We start from the raw sequence: 27,256 nt of genomic DNA on the forward strand, positions 1-27,256 counted from the left end.
AGCGAGAGTCCCGGAGCGGGGAGCAGAGTGAGTCCCGGAACGGGGAGCAGAGAGAATCCCAGAGCAGGGAGCAGAGTCAGTCCCGGAGTGGGGAGCAGAGAGAGTCCTGGAGCGGGGAGCAGAGTGAGTGCCGGAGCGGGGAACAGAGTGAGTGCCGGAGCGGGAAGGAGAGTGAGTCTCGGAGCAGGGAGCAAAGGGAGTCCCGGAGCGGGGAACAGAGTCAGTCCCAGAGTGAGGAACAGAGTGAGTCCCGGAGCGGAGAGCATAGAGTCCCGGAGCGGGGAGTAGTGTGTCCTGGAGTGGGGAACACAGAAATCCCGGAGTGGGGAGCAGAGGCAGTCCCGGAGCGGGTAGCAGAATGAGTCCCAGAGCAGGGAGCAGAGAGAGACCCGGAGCGGGGAGCAGAGAGAGTCCTGGAGCAGGGAGCAGAGGCAGTCTGGAACGGGAAGCAGAGAGTGGCCCGGAACAGGAAGCAGAGAGAGTCTCAGAGCAGGGAGCAGGGAGAGTCCCGGAGCGGGGCGCAGAGAGAATCCCGGAGTGGGGAGCAGAGTCAGTCCCGGAGCGGGGAGCAGAGAGAGTCCTGGAGCGGGGAGCAGAGTGAGTGCCGGAGCGGGGAACAGAGTGAGTCCCGGAGCGGGAAGGAGAGTGAGTCTCGGAGCAGGGAGCAAAGGGAGTCCCGGAGCGGTGAGCAGAGAGAACCCTGGAGCGGGGAGCAGAGCAGGTCCCAGCGCGGGAAGCAGAGAGAGTCCCGGAGCGGGGAGCAGAGTGAGTCCCGGAGCAGGGAGTAGAGTGAGTCCCGGAGCGGGGAGCGGAATCAGACCCGGAGCGGGAAGCAGAATCAGTCCTGGAGCGGGAAGCAGAGAGAATCCCAGAGTGGAGAGCAGAGAGTGTCCCGGTGCGGGAGCAGGGAACGTCTCAGAGCGGGGAGCAGCGAGAGTCCCGGAGCGGGGAGCAGAGTGAGTCCCGGAACGGGAAGGAGAGAGAGTCCCGGTGCAGGGGAGCAGAGTGAGTCCCGGAGCGGGGAGCAGAGAGAGTGCCGGAGCGGGAAGGAGAGAGAGTCCGGAGCGGGGAGCAGAGTGAGTCCCGGAACGGGGAGCAGAATCAGTCCCGGAGCGGGAAGCAGAATCAGTCCCGGAGCAGGAAGCAGAGAGAATCCCAGAGTGGAGAGCAGAGAGTGTCCTGGAGTGGGAGCAGGGACCGTCTCAGATCGGGGAGCAGCGAGAGTCCCGGAGCGGGGAGCAGAGTGAGTCCCGGAGCAGGGAGCAGAGACAGTCCCGGAGCGGGGAGCAGAGACAGTCCCGGAGCGGGGAACAGGGAGAATCCCGGAGCGGGGAGCAGGGACAGTCCAGGAGCGGGGAACAGGGAGAATCCCGGAGCGGGGAGCAGGGACAGTCCCGGAGCGGGGAACAGAGTGAGTCCCAGAGCAGGGAGCAGAGAGAGACTCGGAGCGGGGAGCAGAGTCAGTCCAGGTGCGAGGAACAGAGTGAGACCCGGAGCGGGGAGCAGAGAGAGTCCTGGAGCAGGGAGCAGAGGCAGTCTGGAACGGGAAGCAGAGAGTGGCCCGGAACAGGAAGCAGAGAGAGTCCCGGAGCGGGGAGCAGAGAGAGTCTCAGAGCAGGGAGCAGGGAGCAGGGAGAGTCCCGGAGCGGGGAGCAGAGAGAATCCCGGAGTGGGGAGCAGAGTCAGTCCCGGAGCAGGGAGCAGAGAGAGTCCTGGAGCGGGGAGCAGAGTGAGTGCCGGAGCGGGGAACAGAGAGAGTGCCGGAGCGGGAAGGAGAGAGAGTCTCGGAGCGGGGAGCAGAGTGAGTCCCGGAACGGGGAGCAGAATCAGTCCCGGAGCGGGAAGCAGAATCAGTCTCGGAGCGGGGAGCAGAGTGAGTCCCGGAACGGGGAGCAGAATCAGTCCCGGAGCGGGGAGCAGAGACAGTCCCGGAGCGGGGAACAGGGAGAATCCCGGAGCGGGGAGCAGGGACAGTCCCGGAGCGGGGAGCAGAGCGGGTTCCAGAGCAGGGAACAGGGAGAATTCCGGAGCGGGGAGCAGAGTGAAACCCAGAGCGGGGAGCAGAGAGAGTCCCGGAGCGGGGAGCAGGGAGAGTCCCGGAGCGGGGAGCAGGGAGAGTCCCGGAGCGGGGAGCAGAGTAAGACCCGGAGCGGGGAGCAGGGAGAGTCCCGGAGCGGGGAGCAGAGACAGTCCTGGAGTGGGGCACAGGGAGAGTGCTGGAGCGGAGAACAGAGACCGTCCCGGAACAGTCCCAGAGCAGGAAACAGAGAGAGACACGGAGCCGGGAGAAGTGAGAGTTCTGGAGCGGGGAGCAGAGAGAGTCCTGATGCGGGAAGGAGAGGCAGTCCCGGACCGGGGAGTGGAGAGAATCCCAGAGTGGGGAGCAGAGAGAGTCCCGGAGCGGGGATTGGAGCGGGAAGCAGAGACAGTCCCGGAGCAGGGTGCAGAGAGAGCCCCGGAGTGGGGAGCAGAATCAGTCCTGGAGCGGGGAGCAGAGCGAGTCCCAGAGCGGAGAGCAGAGAGAATCCCAGAGTGGAGAGCAGTGAGCGTCTCAGAGCGGGGAGCAAGGAGAGTCCCGGAGCAGGGAGCAGAGACAGACTCGGTGCAGGGAGTAAGGAGAGTGCCGGAGTGGGGAGCAGAGAGAATCCCGGAGTGGGAGCAGGGAGCGTCTCAGAGCGGGGAGCAGCGAGAGTCCCGGAGCGGGGAGCAGAGTGAGTCCCGGAGCGGGGTACAGAGTGAGTCCCGGAGCGGGAAGGAGAGAGAGTCCGGAGCGGGGAGCAGAGTGAGTCCCGGAACGGGGAGAAGAATCAGTCCCGGAGCAGGAAGCACAGAGAATCCCAGAGTGTAGAGCAGAGAGTGTCCTGGAGTGGGAGCAGGGACCGTCTCAGATCAGGGAGCAGCGAGAGTCCCGGAGCGGGGAGCAGAGTGAGTCCCGGAACGGGAGCAGAGAGAATCCTGGAGCAGGGAGCAGAGACAGTCCCGGAGCGGGGAGCAGAGAGAATCCCGGAGCGGGGAGCAGAGAGAATCCCGGAGCGGGGAGCAGAGATAGTCCCGGAGTGGGGAACAGAGTGAGACCCGGAGCAGGGTGCAGAGAGAGTCCCGGAGCGGGGAGCAGAGACAGTCCCGGAGCGGGGAGCAGAGAGAATCCCGGAGCGGGGAGCAGAGATAGTCCCGGAGTGGGGAACAGAGTGAGACCCGGAGCAGGGTGCAGAGAGAGTCCCGGAGCGGGGAGCAGAGAGAATCCCGGAGCGGGGAGCAGAGACAGTCCCGGAGCGGGGAGCAGAGTCAGTCCTGGAGTGGGGCACAGGGAGAGTGCTGGAGCTGAGAACAGAGACCGTCCCGGAACAGTCCCAGAGCAGGAAACAGAGAGAGACACGGAGCCGGGAGCAGCGAGAGTTCTGGAGCGGGGAACAAAGTGAGTCCCGGTGCGGGGAGCAGAGAGAGTCCTGGTGCGGGAAGCAGAGGCAGTCCCGGACCGGGGTGCGGAGAGAATCCCAGAGTGGGGAGCAGAGAGAGTCCTGGAGCGGGGAGCAGAGTCAGTCCTGGAGCAGGGAGCAGAGTCAGTCCTGGAGCGGGGAACAGAGACAGTCCCGGAGCGGAGAACTGAGTGAGACCCGGAGCGGGGAGCAGAGACAGTCCCGGAGCGGGGAACAGAGTGAGACCGGGAACGGGGAGCAGAGAGACTCCCGGAGCGGGGAGCAGAGTCAGTCCTGGAGCGGGGAGCAGAGCGAGTCCCAGAGTGGGGAGCAGAGTCAGTCCTGGAGCAGGGAGCAGAGTCAGTCCTGGAGCGGGGAACAGAGACAGTCCCGGAGCGGAGAACTGAGTGAGACCCGGAGCGGGGAGCAGAGACAGTCCCGGAGCGGGAAACAGAGTGAGACCGGGAACGGGGAGCAGAGAGACTCCCGGAGCGGGGAGCAGAGTCAGTCCTGGAGCGGGGAGCAGAGTCAGTCCTGGAGCGGGGAGCAGAGCGAGTCCCGGAGCGGGGAGCAGAGACAGTCCCGGAGCAGGGAGCAGAGGCAGTCTGGAACGGGAAGCAGAGAGAGTCCCGGAGCAGGGAGCAATGAGAGTCCCGGAGCGGGGAGCAGAGAGAATCCCGGAGTGGGGAGCAGATGTCAATCCCGGAGCGGGGAGCAGAGAGAGTCCCGGAGCGGGGAACAGAGTGAGACCGGGAACGGGGAGCAGAGAGAATCCCAGAGTGGTGAGCAGAGCAAGTCCCGGAGCGGGGAGCAGAGCGAGTCCCGGAGTAGGGAACAGGGAGCGTCTCAGAGCGGGGAGTAAGGAGAGACCCGGAGTGGGGAGCAGAGTGAGACCCGGAGTGGGGAGCAGAGTGAGTCCCGGAACGGGGAGCAGAATCAGTCCCGGAGCGGGAAGCAGAATCAGTCCCGGAGCAGGAAGCAGAGAGAATCCCAGAGTGGAAAGCAGAGAGTGTCCTGGAGTGGGAGCAGGGACTGTCTCAGATCGGGGAGCAGCGAGAGTCCCGGAGCGGGGAGCAGAGTGAGTCCCGGAGCAGGGAGCAGAGACAGTCCCGGAGCGGGGAGCAGAGACAGTCCCGGAGCGGGGAACAGGGAGAATCCCGGAGCGGGGAGCAGGGACAGTCCAGGAGCGGGGAACAGGGAGAATCCCGGAGCGGGGAGCAGGGACAGTCCCGGAGCGGGGAACAGAGTGAGTCCCAGAGCAGGGAGCAGAGAGAGACTCGGAGCGGGGAGCAGAGTCAGTCCAGGTGCGAGGAACAGAGTGAGACCCGGAGCGGGGAGCAGAGAGAGTCCTGGAGCAGGGAGCAGAGGCAGTCTGGAACGGGAAGCAGAGAGTGGCCCGGAACAGGAAGCAGAGAGAGTCCCGGAGCGGGGAGCAGAGAGAGTCTCAGAGCAGGGAGCAGGGAGCAGGGAGAGTCCCGGAGCGGGGAGCAGAGAGAATCCCGGAGTGGAGAGCAGAGTCAGTCCCGGAGCGGGGAGCAGAGCGAGTCCCGGAGTAGGGAACAGGGAGCGTCTCAGAGCGGGGAGTAAGGAGAGACCCGGAGTGGGGAGCAGAGTGAGACCCGGAGTGGGGAGCAGAGTGAGTCCCGGAACGGGGAGCAGAATCAGTCCCGGAGCGGGAAGCAGAATCAGTCCCGGAGCAGGAAGCAGAGAGAATCCCAGAGTGGAAAGCAGAGAGTGTCCTGGAGTGGGAGCAGGGACTGTCTCAGATCGGGGAGCAGCGAGAGTCCCGGAGCGGGGAGCAGAGTGAGTCCCGGAGCAGGGAGCAGAGACAGTCCCGGAGCGGGGAGCAGAGACAGTCCCGGAGCGGGGAACAGGGAGAATCCCGGAGCGGGGAGCAGGGACAGTCCAGGAGCGGGGAACAGGGAGAATCCCGGAGCGGGGAGCAGGGACAGTCCCGGAGCGGGGAACAGAGTGAGTCCCAGAGCAGGGAGCAGAGAGAGACTCGGAGCGGGGAGCAGAGTCAGTCCAGGTGCGAGGAACAGAGTGAGACCCGGAGCGGGGAGCAGAGAGAGTCCTGGAGCAGGGAGCAGAGGCAGTCTGGAACGGGAAGCAGAGAGTGGCCCGGAACAGGAAGCAGAGAGAGTCCCGGAGCGGGGAGCAGAGAGAGTCTCAGAGCAGGGAGCAGGGAGCAGGGAGAGTCCCGGAGCGGGGAGCAGAGAGAATCCCGGAGTGGAGAGCAGAGTCAGTCCCGGAGCGGGGAGCAGAGAGAGTCCTGGAGCGGGGAGCAGAGTGAGTGCCGGAGCGGGGAACAGAGAGAGTGCCGGAGCGGGAAGGAGAGAGAGTCTCGGAGCGGGGAGCAGAGTGAGTCCCGGAACGGGGAGCAGAATCAGTCCCGGAGCGGGAAGCAGAATCAGTCCCGGAGCGGGAAGCAGAGAGAATCCCAGAGTGGAGAGCAGAGAGTGTCCTGGAGTGGGAGCAGGGACCGTCTCAGATCGGGGAGCAGCGAGAGTCCCGGAGCGGGGAGCAGAGTGAGTCCCGGAACGGGGAGCAGAGAGAATCCTGGAGCAGGGAGCAGAGACAGTCCCGGAGCGGGGAGCAGAGAGAATCCCGGAGCGGGGAGCAGAGACAGTCTGGAGCGGGGAGCAGACTGAGTCCCGGAGCGGGGAGCAGAGACAGTCCCGGAGCGGGGAACAGTGAGAATCCCGGAGCGGGGAGCAGAGACAGTCCCGGAGCAGGGAACAGGGAGAATCCCGGAGCGGGGAGCAGGGACAGTCCCGGAGCGGGGAGCAGAGCGGGTTCCAGAGCAGGGAACAGGGAGAGTCCGGAGCGGGGAGCAGAGACAGTCCTGGAGTGGGGCACAGGGAGAGTGCTGGAGCGGAGAACAGAGACCGTCCCGGAACAGTCCCAGAGCAGGAAACAGAGAGAGACACGGAGCCGGGAGAAGCGAGAGTTCTGGAGCGGGGAGCAGAGAGAGTCCTGATGCGGGAAGGAGAGGCAGTCCCGGACCGGGGAGTGGAGAGAATCCCAGAGTGGGGAGCAGAGAGAGTCCCGGAGCGGGGATTGGAGCGGGAAGCAGAGACAGTCCCGGAGCAGGGTGCAGAGAGAGCCCCGGAGTGGGGAGCAGAATCAGTCCTGGAGCGGGGAGCAGAGCGAGTCCCAGAGCGGAGAGCAGAGAGAATCCCAGAGTGGAGAGCAGTGAGCGTCTCAGAGCGGGGAGCAAGGAGAGTCCCGGAGCAGGGAGCAGAGACAGACTCGGTGCAGGGAGTAAGGAGAGTGCCGGAGTGGGGAGCAGAGAGAATCCCGGAGTGGGAGCAGGGAGCGTCTCAGAGCGGGGAGCAGCGAGAGTCCCGGAGCGGGGAGCAGAGTGAGTCCCGGAGCGGGGTACAGAGTGAGTCCCGGAGCGGGAAGGAGAGAGAGTCCGGAGCGGGGAGCAGAGTGAGTCCCGGAACGGGGAGAAGAATCAGTCCCGGAGCAGGAAGCACAGAGAATCCCAGAGTGTAGAGCAGAGAGTGTCCTGGAGTGGGAGCAGGGACCGTCTCAGATCAGGGAGCAGCGAGAGTCCCGGAGCGGGGAGCAGAGTGAGTCCCGGAACGGGAGCAGAGAGAATCCTGGAGCAGGGAGCAGAGACAGTCCCGGAGCGGGGAGCAGAGAGAATCCCGGAGCGGGGAGCAGAGAGAATCCCGGAGCGGGGAGCAGAGATAGTCCCGGAGTGGGGAACAGAGTGAGACCCGGAGCAGGGTGCAGAGTCAGTCCCGGAGCGGGGAGCAGAGATAGTCCCGGAGTGGGGAACAGAGTGAGACCCGGAGCGGGGAGCAGAGAGAGTCCCGGAGCGGGGAACAGAGTGAGACCCGGAGCAGGGTGCAGAGAGAGTCCCGGAGCGGGGAGCAGAGAGAATCCCGGAGCGGGGAGCAGAGACAGTCCCGGAGCGGGGAGCAGAGCGGGTCCCAGAGCGGGGAGCAGGGAGAGTCCCGGAGCGGGGAGCAGAGTAAGACCCGGAGCGGGGAGCAGAGAGAGTCCCGGAGCGGGGAGCAGAGACAGTCCTGGAGTGGGGCACAGGGAGAGTGCTGGAGCTGAGAACAGAGACCGTCCCGGAACAGTCCCAGAGCAGGAAACAGAGAGCGACGCGGAGCCGGGAGCAGCGAGAGTTCTGGAGCGGGGAACAAAGTGAGTCCCGGAGCGAGGAGCAGAGAGAGTCCTGGTGCGGGAAGCAGAGAGAATCCCGGAGCGGGGAGCAGAGATAGTCCCGGAGTGGGGAACAGAGTGAGACCCGGAGCAGGGTGCAGAGAGAGTCCCGGAGCGGGGAGCAGAGAGAATCCCGGAGCGGGGAGCAGAGACAGTCCCGGAGCGGGGAGCAGAGAGAATCCCGGAGCGGGGAGCAGAGATAGTCCCGGAGTGGGGAACAGAGTGAGACCCGGAGCAGGGTGCAGAGAGAGTCCCGGAGCGGGGAGCAGAGAGAATCCCGGAGCGGGGAGCAGAGACAGTCCCGGAGCGGGGAGCAGAACGGGTCCCAGAGCGGGGAGCAGGGAGAGTTCCGGAGCGGGGAGCAGAGTGAGACCCGGAGCGGGGAGCAGAGAGAGTCCCGGAGCGGGGAGCAGGGAGAGTTCCGGAGCGGGGAGCAGAGTGAGACCCGGAGCGGGGAGCAGAGAGAGTCCCGGAGCGGGGAGCAGAGACAGTCCTGGAGTGGGGCACAGGGAGAGTGCTGGAGCGGAGAACAGAGACCGTCCCGGAACAGTCCCAGAGCAGGAAACAGAGAGCGACGCGGAGCCGGGAGCAGAGACAGTCCCGGAGCAGAGAGCAGAGGCAGTCTGGAACGGGAAGCAGTGAGAGTCCCGGAGCAGGGAGCAATGAGAGTCCCGGAGCGGGGAGCAGGGAGAATCCCGGAGTGGGGAGCAGATGTCAGTCCCGGAGCGGGGAGCAGAGAGTGTCCCGGAGCGGGGAACAGAGTGAGACCGGGAACGGGGAGCAGAGAGAATCCCAGAGTGGTGAGCAGAGTGAGTCCCGAAGCGGGGAGCAGAGCGAGTCCCGGAGTAGGGAGCAGGGAGCGTCTCAGAGCGGGGAGTAAGGAGAGTCCCGGAGCGGGGAGCAGAGTCAGTCCCGGAGCGGGGAGCGGAGACAGTCCCGGAGTGGGGAGCAGAGTGAGACTCGGAGCGGGGAGCAGAGACAGCCCCAGAGCGGGGAGCAGAGATAGTCCCGGAGTGGGGAGCAGAGTGAGACCCGGAGCAGGGTGCAGAGAGAGTCCCGGAGCGGGGAGCAGAGACAGTCCCGGAGCGGGGAGCAGAGCGGGTCCCAGAGCAGGGAACAGGGAGAGTCCCGGAGCGGGGAGCAGAGTGAGACCCAGAGCGGGGAGCAGAGAGAGTCCCGGAGCGGGGAGCAGAGACAGTCCTGGAGCGGGGAACAGGGAGAGTGCCGGAGCGGAGAACAGAGACCGTCCCGGAACAGTCCCAGAGCAGGAAACAGAGAGAGACGCGGAGCCGGGAGCAGCGAGAGTTCTGGAGCGGGGAACAAAGTGAGTCCCGGAGCGGGGAGCAGAGAGAGTCCTGGTGCGGGAAGCAGAGACAGACTCGGTGCAGGGAGTAAGGAGAGTGCCGGAGTGGGGAGCAGAGAGAATCCCGGAGTGGGAGCAGGGAGCGTCTCAGAGCGGGGAGCAGCGAGAGTCCCGGAGCGGGGAGCAGAGTGAGTCCCGGAGCGGGGTACAGAGTGAGTCCCGGAGCGGGAAGGAGAGAGAGTCCGGAGCGGGGAGCAGAGTGAGTCCCGGAACGGGGAGAAGAATCAGTCCCGGAGCAGGAAGCACAGAGAATCCCAGAGTGTAGAGCAGAGAGTGTCCTGGAGTGGGAGCAGGGACCGTCTCAGATCAGGGAGCAGAGTGAGTCCCGGAACGGGAGCAGAGAGAATCCTGGAGCAGGGAGCAGAGACAGTCCCGGAGCGGGGAGCAGAGAGAATCCCGGAGCGGGGAGCAGAGATAGTCCCGGAGTGGGGAACAGAGTGAGACCCGGAGCAGGGTGCAGAGAGAGTCCCGGAGCGGGGAGCAGAGAGAATCCCGGAGCGGGGAGCAGAGATAGTCCCGGAGCGGGGAGCAGAGAGAATCCCGGAGCGGGGAGCAGAGACAGTCCCGGAGCGGGGAGCAGAGCGGGTCCCAGAGAGGGGAGCAGGGAGAGTCCCGGAGCGGGGAGCAGAGCGAGACCCGGAGCGGGGAGCAGTGACAGTCCTGGAGCGGGGAACAGGGAGAGTGCCGGAGCGGAGAACACAGACCGTCCCGGAACAGTCCCAGAGCAGGAAACAGAGAGAGACCCGGAGCTGGGAGTAGCGAGAGTTCTGGAGCGGGGAGCAGAGAGAGACTTGGAGCGGGGAGCAGAGTCAGTCCCGGAGCGGGGAACAGAGTGAGACCTGGAGCGGGGTGCAGAGAGAGTCCCGGAGCGGGGAGCAGAGACAGTCCCGGAGCGGGGAGCAGAGACAGTCCCGGAGCGGGGTGCAGAGAGAGTCCCGGAGCGGGGAGCAGAGGCAGTCCCGGAGCGGAGAACTGAGTGAGACCCGGAGCGGGGAGCAGAGAGACTCCCGGAGCGGGGAGCAGAGTCAGTCCTGGAGCGGGGAGCAGAGTCAGTCCTGGAGCGGGGAGCAGAGCGAGTCCCGGAGCGGGGAGCAGAGACAGTCCCGGAGCAGAGAGCAGAGGCAGTCTGGAACGGGAAGCAGTGAGAGTCCCGGAGCAGGGAGCAATGAGAGTCCCGGAGCGGGGAGCAGAGAGAATCCCGGAGTGGGGAGCAGGGAGAATCCCGGAGTGGGGAGCAGATGTCAGTCCCGGAGCGGGGAGCAGAGAGTGTCCCGGAGCGGGGAACAGAGTGAGACCGGGAACGGGGAGCAGAGAGAATCCCAGAGTGGTGAGCAGAGTGAGTCCCGAAGCGGGGAGCAGAGCGAGTCCCGGAGTAGGGAGCAGGGAGCGTCTCAGAGCGGGGAGTAAGGAGAGTCCCGGAGCGGGGAGCAGAGTGAGACTCGGAGCGGGGAGCAGAGACAGCCCCAGAGCGGGGAGCAGAGAGAATCCTGGAGTGGGGAGCAGAGATAGTCCCGGAGTGGGGAGCAGAGTGAGACCCGGAGCAGGGTGCAGAGAGAGTCCCGGAGCGGGGAGCAGAGAGAATCCCGGAGCGGGGAGCAGAGACAGTCCCGGAGCGGGGAGCAGAGCGGGTCCCAGAGCAGGGAACAGGGAGAGTCCCGGAGCGGGGAGCAGAGTGAGACCCAGAGCGGGGAGCAGAGAGAGTCCCGGAGCGGGGAGCAGAGACAGTCCTGGAGCGGGGAACAGGGAGAGTGCCGGAGCGGAGAACAGAGACCGTCCCGGAACAGTCCCAGAGCAGGAAACAGAGAGAGACGCGGAGCCGGGAGCAGCGAGAGTTCTGGAGCGGGGAACAAAGTGAGTCCCGGAGCGGGGAGCAGAGAGAGTCCTGGTGCGGGAAGCAGAGACAGACTCGGTGCAGGGAGTAAGGAGAGTGCCGGAGTGGGGAGCAGAGAGAATCCCGGAGTGGGAGCAGGGAGCGTCTCAGAGCGGGGAGCAGCGAGAGTCCCGGAGCGGGGAGCAGAGTGAGTCCCGGAGCGGGGTACAGAGTGAGTCCCGGAGCGGGAAGGAGAGAGAGTCCGGAGCGGGGAGCAGAGTGAGTCCCGGAACGGGGAGAAGAATCAGTCCCGGAGCAGGAAGCACAGAGAATCCCAGAGTGTAGAGCAGAGAGTGTCCTGGAGTGGGAGCAGGGACCGTCTCAGATCAGGGAGCAGAGTGAGTCCCGGAACGGGAGCAGAGAGAATCCTGGAGCAGGGAGCAGAGACAGTCCCGGAGCGGGGAGCAGAGAGAATCCCGGAGCGGGGAGCAGAGAGAATCCCGGAGCGGGGAGCAGAGATAGTCCCGGAGTGGGGAACAGAGTGAGACCCGGAGCAGGGTGCAGAGAGAGTCCCGGAGCGGGGAGCAGAGAGAATCCCGGAGCGGGGAGCAGAGACAGTCCCGGAGCGGGGAGCAGAGCGGGTCCCAGAGCGGGGAGCAGAGACAGTCCCGGAGCGGGGAGCAGAGCGGGTCCCAGAGCAGGGAACAGGGAGAGTCCCGGAGCGGGGAGCAGAGTGAGACCCGGAGCGGGGAGCAGAGAGAGTCCCGGAGCGGGGAGCAGAGACAGTCCTGGAGCGGAGAACAGAGACCGTCCCGGAACAGTCCCAGAGCAGGAAACAGAGAGAGACGCGGAGCCGGGAGCAGCGAGAGTTCCGGAGCGGGGAACAAAGTGTGTCCCGGAGCGGGGAGCAGAGAGAGTCCTGGTGCGGGAAGCAGAGGCAGTCCCAGACCGGGGTGCGGAGAGAATCCCAGAGTGGGGAGCAGAGAGAGTCCCGGAGCGGGGATTGGAGCGGGGAGCAGAGACAGTCCCGGAGCGGGGTGCAGAGAGAGCCCCGGAGTGGGGAGCAGAGTCAGTCCTGGAGCAGGGAGCAGAGCGAGTCCCAGAGCGGAGAGCAGAGAGAATCCCAGAGTGGAGAGCAGTGAGCGTCTCAGAGCGGGGAGCAAGGAGAGTCCCGGAGCAGGGAGCAGAGACAGACTCGATGCAGGGAGTAAGGAGAGTCCCGGAGTGGGGAGCAGAGAGAATCCTGGAGTGGGGAGCAGAGTGAGACCTGGAGCCGGGAGCAGAGTGAGTCCCGGAGCAGGGAGCAGAGAGAGTCCTGGAGCAGGGAACAGGGTGTGTGCCGGAGCGGAGAACAGAGACCGTCCTGGAACAGTCCCAGAGCAGGAAACAGAGAGAGACCCGGAGCCGGGAGTAGCGAGAGTTCTGGAGCGGGGAGCAGAGAGAGACTTGGAGCGGAGAGCAGAGTCAGTCCCGGAGCGGGGAACAGAGTGAGACCCGGAGCGGGGTGCAGAGAGAGTCCCGGAGCGGGGAGCAGAGACAGTCCTGGAGTGGGGAACAGAGAGAATCCCGGAGTGGGGAACAGAGACAGTCCCGGAGCGGAGAACTGAGTGAGACCCGGAGCGGGGAGCAGAGAGAGTCCCGGAGCGGGGAACAGAGTGAGACCGGGAACGGGGAGCAGAGAGACTCCCGGAGCGGGGAGCAGAGTCAGTCCTGGAGCGGGGAGCAGAGCGAGTCCCGGAGCGGGGAGCAGAGACAGTCCCGGAGCAGGAGCAGAGGCAGTCTGGAACGGGAAGCAGAGAGAGTTCCGGAGCAGGGAGCAATGAGAGTCCCGGAGCGGGGAGCAGAGAGAATCCCGGAGTGGGGAGCAGATGTCAGTCCCGGAGCGGGGAGCAGAGAGAGTCCCGGAGCGGGGAACAGAGTGAGACCGGGAACGGGGAGCAGAGAGAATCCCAGAGTGATGAGCAGAGTGAGTCCCGAAGCGGGGAGCAGAGCGAGTCCCGGAGTAGGGAGCAGGGAGCGTCTCAGAGCGGGGAGTAAGGAGAGTCCCGGAGCGGGGAGCAGAGTCAGTCCCGGAGCGGGGAGCGGAGACAGTCCCTGAGTGGGGAGCAGAGTGAGACTCGGAGCGGGGAGCAGAGTGAGACTCGGAGCGGGGAGCAGAGAGAATCCTGGAGCGGGGAGCAGAGATAGTCCCGGAGTGGGGAACAGAGTGAGACCCGGAGCAGGGTGCAGAGAGAGTCCCGGAGCGGGGAGCAGAGACAGTCCTGGAGCGGGGAACAGGGAGAGTGCCGGAGCGGAGAACAGAGACCGTCCTGGAACAGTCCCAGAGCAGGAAACAGAGAGAGACGCGGAGCCGGGAGCAGCGAGAGTTCTGGAGCGGGGAACAAAGTGAGTCCCGGAGCGGGGAGCAGAGAGAGTCCTGGTGCGGGAAGCAGAGCGAGTCCCAGAGCGGAGAGCAGAGAGAATCCCAGAGTGGAGAGCAGTGAGCGTCTCAGAGCAGGGAGCAAGGAGAGTCCCGGAGCAGGGAGCAGAGACAGACTCGGTGCAGGGAGTAAGGAGAGTCCCGGAGTGGGGAGCAGAGAGAATCCCGGAGTGGGGAGCAGAGTGAGACCTGGAGCCGGGAGCAGAGTGAGTCCCGGAGCAGGGAGCAGAGAGAGTCCTGGAGCGGGGAACAGGGTGAGTGCCGGAGCGGAGAACAGAGACCGTCCCGGAACAGTCCCAGAGCAGGAAACAGAGAGCGAGACCCGGAGCCGGGAGCAGCGAGAGTTCTGGAGCAGGGAGCAGAGTGAGTCCCGGAGCAGGGAGCAAGGAGAATCCCGGAGCAGGGAGCAGAGACAGTTCCGGAGCGGGGAGCAGAGAAAGACTCGGAGCGGGGAGCAGAGTCAGTCCTGGAGTGGGGAACAGAGTGAGACCCGGAGTGGGGTGCAGAGAAAGTCCCGGAGCGGGGAGCAGAGTCAGTCCCGGAGCGGGGAACAGAGTGAGACCTGGAGCGGGGAGCAGAGTGAGTCCCGGAGCGGGGAGCAAGGAGAATCCCGGAGCAGGGAGCAGAGACAGTCCCGGAGCGGGAAGCAGAGACAGTCCCGGAGCGGGGAGCAGAGACAGTCCCGGAGCGGGGAACAGACAGAATCCCGGAGCAGGGAGCAGAGACAGTCCCGGAGTGGGGAGCAGAGAGAGTCCCCGAGCGGGGAACAGAGACAGTCCCGGAGCGGGGAACAGAGAAAATCCCGGCGCGGGGAGCAGAGAGAGTCCCGGAGCAGGGAGCAGAGAGAGTCCTGGAGCGGGGAACAGGGAGAGTGCCGGAGCGGAGAACAGAGACCGTCCCGGAACCGTCCCAGAGCAGGAAACAGAGAGAGACGCGGAGCCGGGAGCAGCGAGAGTTCTGGAGCGGGGAACAAAGTGAGTCCCGGAGCGGGGAGCAGAGAGAGTCCTGGTGCGGGAAGCAGAGCGAGTCCCAGAGCGGAGAGCAGAGAGAATCCCAGAGTGGAGAGCAGTGAGCGTCTCAGAGCAGGGAGCAAGGAGAGTCCCGGAGCAGGGAGCAGAGACAGACTCGGTGCAGGGAGTAAGGAGAGTCCCGGAGTGGGGAGCAGAGAGAATCCCGGAGTGGGGAGCAGAGTGAGACCTGGAGCCGGGAGCAGAGTGAGTCCCGGAGCAGGGAGCAGAGAGAGTCCCGGAGCGGGGAACAGAGTGAGTCCCGGAGCAGGGAGCAGAGTGAGTCCCGGAGCGGGGAACAGAGTCAGTCCCAGAGTGAGGAACAGAGTGAGTCCCGGAGCGGGGAGTAGTGTGTGTCCTGGAGCGGGGAGTAGTGTGTGTCCTGGAGTGGGGAACACAGAAATCCCGGAGTGGGGAGCAGAGGCAGTCCCGGAGCGGGTAGCAGAATGAGTCCCGGAGCGGGGAACAGAGAGAGTCCCAAAGCAGGGAGCAGAGAGAGTCCTGGAGCAGGGAGCAGAGTCAGTCCCGGAGAGGGAGCAGAGTCAGTCCCGGAACAGGGAGCAGAGAGAGACTCAGAGCGGGGAGCAGAGTCAGTCCAGGTGCGAGGAACAGAGTGAGACCCGGAGCGGGCAGCAGAGAGAGTCCCGGAGCAGGGAGCAGAGGCAGTCTGGAACGGGAAGCAGAATGAGTCCCGGAGCGGGGAACAGAGAGAGACCCGGAGCGCGGAGCAGAGAGAGTCCCGGAGCGGGGAACAGCGTGAGACCGGGAACGGGGAGCAGAGAGACTCCCGGAGCGGGGACCAGTGTCAGTCCCGGAGCGGGGAGCAGAGAGAGTCCTGGAGCGGGGAACAGAGAGAGTCTAGGAGCAGGGAGCAGAGAGAATCCTGGAGCGGGGAGCAGAGTCAGTCCCGGAGCGGGAAGCAGGGAGCGTCTCAGAGCGGGGAGCAGAGTCAGTCCCGGAGTAGGGAGCAGAGAGAGTCCCTGGAGCGGGGAGCAGAGCAGGTCCCACAGCGGGGAGCAGAGAGAGTCCCGGAGCGGGAAGCAGAATCAGACCCGGAGCAGGAAGCAGAGGCAGTCCTGGAGCGGGTAGCAGAGAGAATCCCAGGGTGGAGAGCAGAGAGTGTCCCGGTGCGGGAGCAGGAGCGTCTCAGAGTGGGGAGCAGCGAGAGTCCCGGAGCGGGGAGCAGAGTGTGTCCCGGAGCGGGGAGCGGAGTGAATCCCAGATTGGGGAGCAGAGAGTGTCCCGGAGCGGGGATTGGAGCGGGGAGCAGAGACAGTCCCGGAGCGGGGAGCAGAGAGACTCCGGAGTGGGGAGCAGAGTGAGTCCCGGAGCGGGGAGCAGAGAGAATCCCGGAGCGGGGAGCAGAGTCAGTCCTGGAGCGGGGAACAGAGTGAGACCTGGAGCGGGGAGCAGTGAGTCCCGGAGCGGGGAGCAAGGAGAATCCCGGAGCGGGGAGCAGAGACAGTCCCGGAGTGGGGAGCAGAGACAGTCCCGGAGCGGGGAGCAGAGACAGTCCCGGAGCGGGGAACAGAGAGAATCCCGGAGCAGGGAGGAGAGACAGTCCCGGAGCGGGGAGCAGAGAGAGTCCTGGAGCGGGGAACAGAGAAAATCCCGGCGCGGGGAGCAGAGTGAGACCTGGAGCGGGGAGCAGAGAGAGTCCGGAGTGGGGAACAGAGGGAGTCCCGGAGCCGGGAACAGAGTCAGTTCCGGAGCGGGGAGTAGAGTCAGTCCCGGAGCAGGGAGCAGAGAGAGTCACGGAGCGGGGAGCAGAGAGAGTCCCGGGGCGGGGAACAGTGAGAGTCCCGGAGTGGGCAACAGAGAGGGTCTCGGAGCGGGGAGCAGAGCGAGTCCTGGAACGGGGAGCAGACAGAGTCCTGGAGCAGGGAGCAGAGTGGTTCCCAGACCGGTGAGCAGAAAGAGTCCCGGACGGAAGCAGTATGCAGAGTCAGCAGGGCCTGGTGTTCTGAAGCCCAGGGGCATGTTGTCATGTTGGAAACGGACTAGAAGTTGAGTACTTTATCGTCACTGAAAGTTGGTGACCCCTAGGTTCGACCAGTGCCAGTCAGCTCTCTCTCTCTCCTGAGCAAATAGTAATATGGCACCATGAAATAATTTTAAAAACATAGAATCCCTTGTACTTTGATAGATTCATGCTATTAAACTGTCATACTGCCTGGGAATTGTTGCAGTTTACATTCTGCAGTGCACTTACTACAATCTCAGTATAGGAAAAGGTACCCTCACTACCCTGTTAACAGTCATGTGCAGTGGCTAGGCATGCTGTAGTGTCTGCTGGTGTTTAGTGTTGACTGGGTATATTAAAGGCAAGTTCCTGAAAGTCAGAGCTGACAACATAACACTGTGAGAAGCTGGAGAGCTGAGTGATCAGTGTGAGTAATTGTACCTCCGTAATCAAGATTGAAGGATTGTAAATTAATAGTGCAAGAGCTAGAGGAAAGTGTAAATTAAAGCGGATGAATTCAATGTCAAATCAGATGCAGGAATAAAAATGGAGAGAGAAAGAAAGATTGGATTACAAGAGACAGGGGAAAAAAAAGACATAATAGAATTTTTAAGAGTTTGACATGTTTAAAATACCCAATAATTAAAACCTAAAAGATCCAATTCCACGAATGTAATAGATCATTTGCAGTGCCAGGGAGGTTGTTTGAAAGCAATTAACGCTTGTCACGTTGTTAAAAAGTACTTAGCTTGGAATGGACAAAACTTAACTTTCTGGAGCAGGAATAATTCATGTCCACCAGAGAGTACAACAGCTGAATTCCATTCAATACACTTCAGAGACAAACTGTGTAATGGCAAGCTAACAGCACTGTAGTATAACACAGACATTAAGCATTGGAGACACACTTTCTAAAGTGCACTCAACCCTGATCAGAAGTTATTTACACAAATACAAGGGTGCAATATTGATTGGAATGTTATTTGGACAGCCAATTCTGGCCCAATATCTATCTATGCAAATATACCTGAATCAAAGGTTTAAGTAACCATTTATCCTATAACACTGACCTTTGAAGTGTAATGCTTGGTAAATGAGCATCACAGTCTGGGGGTCAATGTCTCCCACCACATCTTGAAGCTTCCCCTTGGTGGTCTTCACAATCAGCTGATTGAGCTTGGTGAGAGCCTGGGGGTCCGAAAAGTCCACAGACTGTGTGTGTGCCCCGTAGTAATTCTTCAACCACTCCCTGAAGGGTTTCCGAATCTTCAGCCCTTCCCTGACGAAGATGCCAGAGAAATCTTTCAGCGTGTATCCAAAGTCGTGCTTGAAGAGCCTGTGGATGAGCTTGTGGAAGATGTCTTGCAGCACCTCATTTCCTGTAACCCCTGGCTTGGAGGTGACAAAATGGTCAAAGCCCAGAACTTGGGAGATCTGTTCCTGTGTCCTGTTGGAAGTCCCTACCATGACCATTGCCATCATGCTGGAGAGCCCGAAAGGAGAGAAGACCACGTTCTTGGAAGCTGGTTGGGACCTCAGCAAGGCCCTGTAGAAGTTAAATGCAAAATTGGTGTTGACCAAGGACAGGCGTTGGATCCGAGATTTACCCCTGAATTTCTTACGTATGGACTCTGAGCTCTGGGGAGCTGCAAATGGCTTCTTGTTTACAAACATGTCTTCTATGAAGCCATAGTTGTCTTCATCATCACCATAGTCTTCAAGCTCAGTGTAGTCATACTCATCTAGGTCAGGGACATGGAGCTCTCTGGTCAGAGTGTTGCTTTCAATTGGCATTATATGCCCAGTATCAAAGCTAGCTACTGCTGCTGCTGTGCTGACGAAATCCAGGCTACACAGTAAAAATCTAAATGAAGAAAACATCATCTTTACGTTCTTCAAACACTCACTGTTTCTTTTTAAATAAAGTAAAAGAAGTCTGTAATTTCCTTTTGAGGATCCTCCCTATCAGTCCGAAACGCAAAGAGCAGTCTGCTCTCTCCAAACCCGACTTTAAAAAGCTCCACTTTCCAAATTAATCTTTTACTTTTACATCACAGCTGTTGCACAACATGAGGTGACCCCATCGGCTAAATAAATCCCAAAGGTTAAAGGCAGACATACAAGAATTCCCTGAGCTGGGCCAGAACAACTGCAATTCATTAAGAATGGGGAGGACCCTGTTACGTACTGTTTGGAGAGAGAGAGAGAGACTTCCTTACTTTAAAGGGGCAGTTGGTGCAGCAACGGATAGGATGCTGCGTTTTTCTTTCCATCGCTAATTATTTCCATGTGTAGGGTGTAGTTATTTTGTCTAAAAGCAAGGAAAGAGCTGCCAAATGGTGTCTGCTTTGGTCTGGCTTTGACAATCTCTTTACAACAGGTTTTGCAGGGAGTGGAATTTGTTTGGCACTTTTATCCGAGGTCATTGGTAGCAAGGCACTCTTGAGGTCAGAAAGACACAATTTAAAAGCAGTAATCTTTCTACATTTCTTTCTCCTGATTTTTGAATGGAGTCCCTGTTGAATGATGGTCAGTGCAAGTTACTGTTTTACCCAAATCGTAGGATTTGTAAAAGGACATTACAGAACTTTCTCAATATTTCAAATTGCCACCATACACCTGTTCCCCTCCAAAGGGGTGCCATTCACAGCTCTCCACTTATGTATTGACCTGAAATGTGTGACTATGGGGCAAGATACATACAAGAGATCTCCTACCCTATGGCAGGCTTTTGTCTTCATCAGGGTGTTTATTCATACCTGATGATGCCCTATGTTAGCTCCTGTAGCATTCGATGTGAATAACATGGTGCTGAATGATTCAACAAATATTTATTCCAGCTCCTGGTATGTAGGTATGGTGCAGTCAGAGGAACTTCAGTGTCTGGGCTCGTACTAATCTATTCTGTTCCAAAGAGTTGCTCGCCACCAGACATCAACCTCTCCCTCGTGCAGGGGCAGAACTATGGTTCAGTAAGATGATGGTGACTTTGCTTTTATTATGTACAGCTGTCTTCACAGAACAATCAATTTCACAGGAACATCACTCTCAACTTGTGATGCATTCACTCTTGTAAAATCAAGTGGCCATTGAAAGGCAGTTTTCAGAAATGCTCTGAAGACCAGCAAATTTCCCCAGCAAATCAACCTGGACTGCTGTGTTCCCATAGTAACCAAGCCAACCTGGCTTGTTATCACTCAGAAATCATAACATGTTTCACAACTCTCTTTATTCCTCCATTTAGCCCTGAATTAAAGAGATGTTTGAGTTATTAACAGAGGCTGAACAGGCTGGGGCTGTTTTCCCACAAGCATCAGAGGCTGAGGGATGACCTTATACAGGTTTATAAAATCATGAGGGACAAGGGATAGGGCGAATAGCCAGGGTCTTTTTCCCAGGATAGGGTATTCCAAGATTATAGGGCATAGGTTTAAGGTGAGAGGGGAAAGATTTAAAAAATACCTAGGGGGGTAACTTTTCCACACAGATGGTAGTGTGTGCATGGAATGAGCTGCCAGAGGATGTGGTAGAGGCGGGTACAGTTACAACACAGGAAGAGGTAGAGGCGGGTTCAATTACAACACAGGAAGTGGTAGAGACGGGTATAATTACAACACATGAAGAGGTAGAGACGGGTATAATTACAACACAGGAAGTGGTGGAGGTGGGTTCAATTGCAACACAGGAAGTAGGAGAGGCTGGTGCAGTTACAACACAGGAAGTGGAAGAAGCGAGTACAATTGCAACATTTAAAAGGCATTTAGACAGGTACGTGAAGAGGAAAATATGGGCCAAAGTGAGTTGAGGAAAGCTGGTCAGCATGGACAATTTCCACATTATGTGACAGTCCCAAATTACAATCAACTTATGAAACCTCAAGTGCACAATGAGCACCCCATCCACACGACACTGGACATTTCACTATTAACAATTTCCTTAAGTCTCTGGAACAGGGTTTGAACCTACAGCCCACTGATATCTGAGACATCAATGCTATCCTTTGAGCCAGAGCTGACAATGCAATGGAGTAGCTGCTAGCTGCTATTGAATAATACCCACCACATATAACCAGCAAGGAACCTTCATTTGTTTGACAAATCATAGAGCTTCATGGTTGGGTCAGTCCACACCCTGGGCAACTCCAGCTGTTTCCAATTCTGCAACCAGACTTTTGGGCAGCTACTTTGGAAATTAAATTGGAAAAGGACGGAAAGTTTTGGAATACTGCGTGCAATTCTGGTCTCCCTCCTATTGGAAGAATGTTACGAAACTTGAAAGGGTTCAGAAAAGATTTACAAAGATGTTGCCTGTTGGAGGATTTAAGGTGTAGTGAGAGACTGAATAGGCTGGAGCTGTTTTCCCTGGAGCGTCGGTGACTTTAAAGAGGTTTGTAAAATCATGAGGGGCATGGATAGGATAAATAGACAAAGTCTTTTCCTGGGGTGGGGGAGTCCAGAACTAGAGGGCATAGGTTTAGGGTGAGAGGGGAAAGATATAAAAGGGACCTAAGGGGCAACGTTTTCACCATGTATGGAATGAGCTGCCAGAGGAAGTGGCAGAGGCTGGTACAATTGCAACATTTAAAAGACATCTGGATGGGTATATGAATAGGAAGGGTTTAGAGGAATATGGGCCAAGTGCTGGGAAATGGGACTAGATTAGGTTGGGATATCTGGTAGGCATGGACTAGTCGAACCAAAAGGTCTGTTTCCGTGCTGTACATCTCTAAGACTCTATGGCTCTAAATTGTGCTTCATTGGATGGAGAGAGAATAAGTTAACCTCATTTTTATTAAAGCATCTTACTTTTTTGACTTTGTACCCTCCCTGAAATCAGATGAGGAGCCAGGAGGTGGGGTGAAGGAAGGATCACCAAATAATAAGGAAGGGAGCTGACATGTTGGCCTTTATCACAAAAGAATCAAAGTGTAGGGAGAAAAACTGTCTTGATCCAATCGTACACTGCATTGGTGAGACCACATCTGGAGTACAGTGTGCAGTTTTGATGTCTGTATTTAAGGAATGACATGCAGTAGAAATCTATTGTGATTGCTGGGGTCCAGAAAGTGAAACCATGTTACAGCTGGACTGCGTTAATGAGAAAAACCTAAACGTCTGCTTTTTTAAAACTTATGAAATAAAGATTTACCGCATTTGGAAATTGTGAGACCTTTGCACTACAAAAGAATTTGTGGTGTATTGAATTATAACGGAATTATAATGGAATCGCACGATATTGGTGAGATTGGAACCTTCTGAGAGGAGAAGCTGAGCAAATTAAATCCATTGTAGAATGAGACATGACCTCATCAAAACTCATTCTCCTACTTAGGGAATTTAAAACTCTGTGGATAAGGGGCCTATCATTTCGGACTGAGAGGAGGAGAACTTATTTCGCTCAACCTTTGAGAATCTTTGGAATGTGGAAGCTCCGATGTAGAAATGTAAGGTGGTGGTTTCTGATTGGTGCGGACGTGATGGGTTAAAGGACCTTCCACTATGTCTCCGTGATCCTGGGATAGACAGATCTTCGGTGTCTCAGGTAATTGAGGGATTGTGGGGAGCGGGCAGGTCAGCCACAATTATATTGAATGATGGAGCAGGCTTGATGGGCCGAATGGTCTACTCCTCTTCCAACTTCTTGTGCTCTTGCCTGATGCTGACTGATGAGTCTTTGTCCCACGCAAGAGCATTGCAGTGAGATTGTTCAAACCGAATAATGGGTGAATCCACACTGCCTGGTGTCATACTCAGGAGCTGGTCATGCTTGGTCTGAGCTGAGTTAATGGATCTCGGTTGGAGCTTTTGTAAAACTGATAGAACTAGGAATGGGAGAATCAGCCAGGAATCCTACTCCTCATTGCTTCCCAGTGGCTGACACTCGATTGTGTGTGTGTTTTTGTGTGTGTGTGTGTGTGACTTCAACATCCGTTGGTTTTGCAACTGAGAGTGTTTGCGTTATGTCTGTATATATGAGTCTGTGCCTGTGTGCGCCTTTTTGCTTTTGCACGTGGGACTACAGGAGTGGGGTGTGTAACTAAGATACCACCTGCCTGCTTTCACGTTCACTGTCAGGACCCACACACCAACAACGTGAATGGAGCCCAGGCCCATAGACCTACTCATGAAACGAGGAGAGAAAATTGAAGGGCTATGAAATCCTGGTACTATAAATAATAGCGCTTTCTAAATTCTGTGCAATGGCAATAATAAATCTTTGGGTTGAGATCCCAGGCACAATGCAGACATCATTTCAACCCGTCAATGTGTTATATTGCTTTGTGTCGGTCTCCAGAGTGCATGTTAGCTGGATGTAGTCTCCTCTCCACATATCCATTACCTTCTATAAAAATCGTCTCTGAAGCTTAGCAGCTTAAGATGCATGGGCTGCGAGATAAGTGTTATCAGACCAGCACTCAAAAGATTATCGATTCTGGCTGATAAAATAGCACAGTATAATGAACTGTGCAGATGGTCAATTCGCTGTTTTTTTTTGAAGCTGTGTTGAGTTCACTGTTAATTCACTGGAAAAGCAATTCTTCTGTTTTGTTCGTCTCTCCTCCTGCTGTTTCTGACTCTTTCTTTCCGCCAGATGCACGACTTGGCTGCTGCTAATGGAATCTGGCATTGCAACCACATGAATAAATTTATCACCAGCTCCTCTTGGGAGCATTACTGAAGTTCAGGAAGGAACCAGTTCTGTCCCCACAAAGTAAAACATGATGGTCCCACGTCATGCAGTTAAAGCCTGGCTATTGCACAATTACCTACAGAACTTACCTGCAGATCATCGGCATGAGTTTATTCCACGGAGAGCGCGAGGACTGAGATCAGAGTAGAGAGTGTGCTGCTGGAGAATTGACATTTTGGACATAAGCCCTTCACCAGGAATGATTAGATTCCCTACAGTGTGGAAACAGGCCCTTCGGCCCAACAAGTCCACACTGACCCTCTGAAGAGTTACCCACCCAGACCCCATTTCCTTCTGACTAATGCACTGAACCTTATGTTGCAATTTAGCATAGCCAATTCACCTGACCTGCACATCTTTGTGACTGTGGGAGGAAATCGGAGCACCCAGAGGAAACCCACACAGACATGGGGAGAATGTGCAATCTCCACACAGATAGACACCTGAGGCTGGAATTGAACCTGGGACCCCAGTGCTGTGAGGCAGCACTGCTAACCACTGGGCCACCATGAGGCACATGGGTCAGGGCTGACACATAAATGGGAGGAGTGGGGGGAGCAGGAGAATCAATGTTTTGGGCATAAACCCTTCATCAGGAATGAGGCATGTGGGTCAAGGGGGCTGAGAGATAGATGGGGGGGTGCTGGGGGCAAAGTAGCTGAGAATGCGATAGGTAGATGAAGGTGGGTGGGGAGGCGATAGGTCAGAGGGAAGGGTGGAGCAGATAGGTGATGGACAAGTCAAGAGGATGGTACCAAGATGGAGGCTTGGGACTGGGATAATGTGGGAGGAGGGGAAATGAAGAAACTGTTGAAATCCACATTGAGCCCATGAGGTTGCAGGGTCCCAGAATGGCAGGTGGTTAGGGTTTGGCAGTGGAGGAGGCCCTTTGGGGGGGAATGGCAGGGGGAGTTGAAGTGTTTGGCCAAGGGGCAGTGGGGTTGGTTGGTGTGGGTGGACCAGAGATGCTCTATGAAACATGTTGGCGCAAGTTGGTGTCCTGTCTCCCTGCTGTAAAGGAGATCACATCAGGTGCAATAGATACAGTAGATAACATGGGTGGAGGTGCAGGAACCAGGGTCCCAGGTTCAATTCTTGACTCAGGTCTCTGTCTGATGTGGAAGGATCCTTTGGGTCCTTGGATGGAGATGAGGGTGCAAGGAGTGGGGTCTGGGCTGGTGGGGACATAGGTCTGACATGGGAGTTCCGGAGGGAATGGTCTCTCCAAAAAAACTGATAGGGGTGGGGAGGGAAATATATCCCTAGTGGTGGGGTCTGTTTATAGGTGGTGGAAGTAGCAGAGGATGATGCAATGTATCCAGAGGTTGGTGATTGTTGAGTTGGAAGTGTGGGGTTCAAGAGCAGAGGTGCAGGAAGTGGAGAATATATCCTGGAGGGCATCATCGACCACACAGGAGGGGAAATTGCAGTCTTTGAAGAGATAGGCCGTTTGAGATGAGTTTAGTCCACCTCACCCCTTCGCCTGGAGTCTGCAAGGCCAATAATGGGATTCAACTACTAAACCTGATAGTGGGAGGTGTTTTCTTGAGGGGTCCAGGATGGGCTAGCTGAGCAGGGGAGGTGTTGATGGCAATTTGAAATGGTCAGGAAGAAGGTCTGTACAACCTTGATCTGTACAGCAGCACAGTGGCTCAGTGGTTAGCACTGCTGCCTCACAGTACCAGGGACCTGGGTTTGACACCACTCTTGGATACCTATCTGTGACAAGTTTGCACAATCTCCCCGTGTCGGCTTGGGTTTCCTCCAGGTATTCCAGTTTCCTCCCACAGTCCAAAGATGTGCAGGTCAATTGGATTGGCAATAGGAAATTATCCATAGTGTTCAGAGATATACAGAATAGTTGGATTCGTCATTGATAATGCTGGATTAAAGGGGTTGGGGGGAGTGGGTGAGATGCTCTTCAGAGGGTCAGTGTGAATTTGATGGGCTAAATGGCCTGCTTCCACACTCTAGGGACTCTATGACTTGGAGTGTAGTGGACGTTGAAGAAGGTTATCTCAGATTACAACAAGACCTTGATCAGATGGGCCAATGGGCTGAGGAGTGGCAGATGGAGTTTAATTTAGATAACTGCAAGGTGCTGCATTTTGGGAAAGCAAATCTGAGCAGGACTTATACACTTAATGTCCCAAGGAGTGTTGCTGAACAAAGAGACCTTGGAGTGCAGATTCATAGCTCCTTGAAAGTGGAGTCGCAGGTAGACAGGATAGTGAAGAAAGCATTTGATATGCTTTCCTTTATTGGTCAGAGTATTGAGTACAGGAGTTGGGAGGTCATGTTGCTGCTGTACAGGACATTGGTTAGGCCACTGTTGGAATATTGCATGCAATTCTGGTTTCCTTCCTATCGGAAAGATGTTGTGAAACTTGAAAGGGTTCAGAAAGGATTTACAAGGATGTTGCCACGGTTAGAGGGTTTAAGCTATAGGGAGAGGCTGAACAGGCTGGAGCTGTTTTCCCTGGAGCATTGGAGGTTGAGGGGTGACCTTATAGAGGTTTACAAAATTATGAGGGGCATAGATTAGGATAAATAGACAAAGTCTTTTCCCTGAGTTGGGAGCGTCCAGAACTAGAGGGCATAGGTTTAGGGTGAGAGGGCAAAGATGTAAAAGGGACCTAAGAGGGAATTTCTTCACACAGAGGGTGGTGTGTGTATGGAATGAGCTGCCAGAGGAAGTGGTGGAGGCTGGTACAATTACAACATTTAAAAGGCACCTGGATTGGTATATGAATAGGAAGGGTTTGGAGCAATATAGGCCAAGTGCTGGCAAATGGGACGAGATTAGGTTGGGATATCTGGTCGGCATGGACGGGTTAGATCGAAGGGTCTGTTTCCGTGCTGTACATCTTTATGATTCTATGAACTCAATGATTTTGTGAAACAAATCTTGGAATCTACTGTAGAACAAAGGGTGGTATTGTTAGAAGGATAGGGAATGCACCTGGTGAAGGATGAATAAGGGAGAAGCTACAGCGTTGGAATTCAGGGTGGGGTCTGATTTCTGGGAGGTTGTCACCTTTGTAAGCCAGCACCCCCACAGTGAGCACACCCACTTCACTATTGGGAAGGAGCACCAACCAGCAACCAGGGCAAAAGAACACAACTCAACAAATGGTTTCTCTAACTAAACTATCACTTGGTGCATCATGGAACCACAGATGCTGGGCTTGATTGCTGACCTGAATTGTGTTGGTTGGTCCTGGTCAATGCAAGGGCTGGGAACTGGCCTTGGTACCTGGGCAATGTTAGGGCAGGGATGAGGTGGGATGCTTCTGACTGTTGGAGCAAGGGTGCAGTGGGATGGTTCTGATTGTTGCAGCAGGGGTAGAGTGGGATGGTTCTGAGTGTTGGAGCAGGGGTGTCATGGGATGGTTCAGATCGTTGGGGCAGGGGTGCGGCGGGATGGTTCTGATTGTTGGAGCAGGGGTGGAGTGGAATAGTTCGGACTGTTGGGGCAAGGGTGCAGTGCAATCGTTCTGATTGTTGGAGGAGGGGTAGAGTGGGATGGTTCTGACTGTTGGAGCAGGGGTGCATTGGGATGGTTCTGACTGTTGCAGCAGGGTTGCACTGGGGCGGTTCTGATTGTTGGGGCAGAAGTGCAGTGGGATGATTCCGACGGTTGGAGCAGGGGTGCGGTGGGATGGTTCTGACTGTTGGAGCAGGGGTACGGTGGGATGATTCTGACTGTTGGAGCAGGGGTCCGGTGTGATGGTTCTGACTGGAGCAGGGGTGAGGTGGGATCGTTCTGACTGTTGGAGCAGTGGTGCAGTGGATGGTTCTGACTGTTGGAGCAGTGGTCCGGTTTGATGGTTCTGACTGTTGGAGCAAGGGTGAGGTGGGATGGTTCTGACTGTTGGAGCAAAGGTGAGGTGGGATGGTTCTGACTGTTGGAGCAGGGGTGCGGTGGGATGGTTCTGATTGTTGGAGCAAGGGTGAGGTGGGATGGTTCTGATTGTTGGAGCAGGGGTGTGGTGGGATGGTTCTGATTGTTGGAGGAGGGGCGCACTGGGGCGGTTCTGATTGTTGGGGCAGAAGTGCAGTGGGATGATTCCGACGGTTGGAGCAGGGGTGCGGTGGGATGGTTCTGACTGTTGGAGCTGGAGTAAGGTGGGATGATTCTGACTGTTGGAGCAGGGGTGCTGTGTGATGGTTCTGACTGCTGGAGCAGGGTGCAGTGGATGGTTCCGATTGTGGAGCAGGGGTGCAGTGGGATGGTTCTGATTGTTGGAGCAGGGGTGCGGTAGGATGGTTCTGACTGTTGCAGCAGTGCTGCGGTGGGATGGTTCTGATTGTGGAGCAGGGGTGCAGTGGGATGGTTCTGATTGTTGGAGCAGGGTTGCACTGGGACGGTTCTGACTGTTGGAGCAGGAGTGCGGTGGGATGGT

At 57.7% G+C, this 27,256-nt stretch overlaps 2 protein-coding genes across 3 annotated transcripts in view; one reads left to right on the forward strand and one right to left on the reverse strand.

Annotated features, from left to right (window-relative positions):
• LOC132830321 (heparin cofactor 2-like) overlaps positions 1-27,256 on the reverse strand; it is a 182,452-nt gene that overhangs the window by 120,141 nt on the left and 35,055 nt on the right. The window contains exon 2 of one of the 2 annotated variants that reach the window (XM_060847929.1): positions 17,231-18,024. In XM_060847929.1, coding sequence (XP_060703912.1) covers positions 17,231-17,954 — 724 coding nt within the window. In that variant the 5' untranslated portion in view covers positions 17,955-18,024. Of the gene's footprint in view, positions 1-17,230; positions 18,153-27,256 lie in introns of those variants that run through there. The other variant, XM_060847928.1, reaches the window with a different exon arrangement.
• nle1 (notchless homolog 1 (Drosophila)) overlaps positions 1-27,256 on the forward strand; it is a 257,228-nt gene that overhangs the window by 93,480 nt on the left and 136,492 nt on the right. The gene's annotated exons all lie outside the window — the stretch shown is intronic.

Source organism: Hemiscyllium ocellatum, chromosome 31 (assembly GCF_020745735.1).
Source record: "Hemiscyllium ocellatum isolate sHemOce1 chromosome 31, sHemOce1.pat.X.cur, whole genome shotgun sequence".
Taxonomy (NCBI): domain Eukaryota; kingdom Metazoa; phylum Chordata; class Chondrichthyes; order Orectolobiformes; family Hemiscylliidae; genus Hemiscyllium; species Hemiscyllium ocellatum.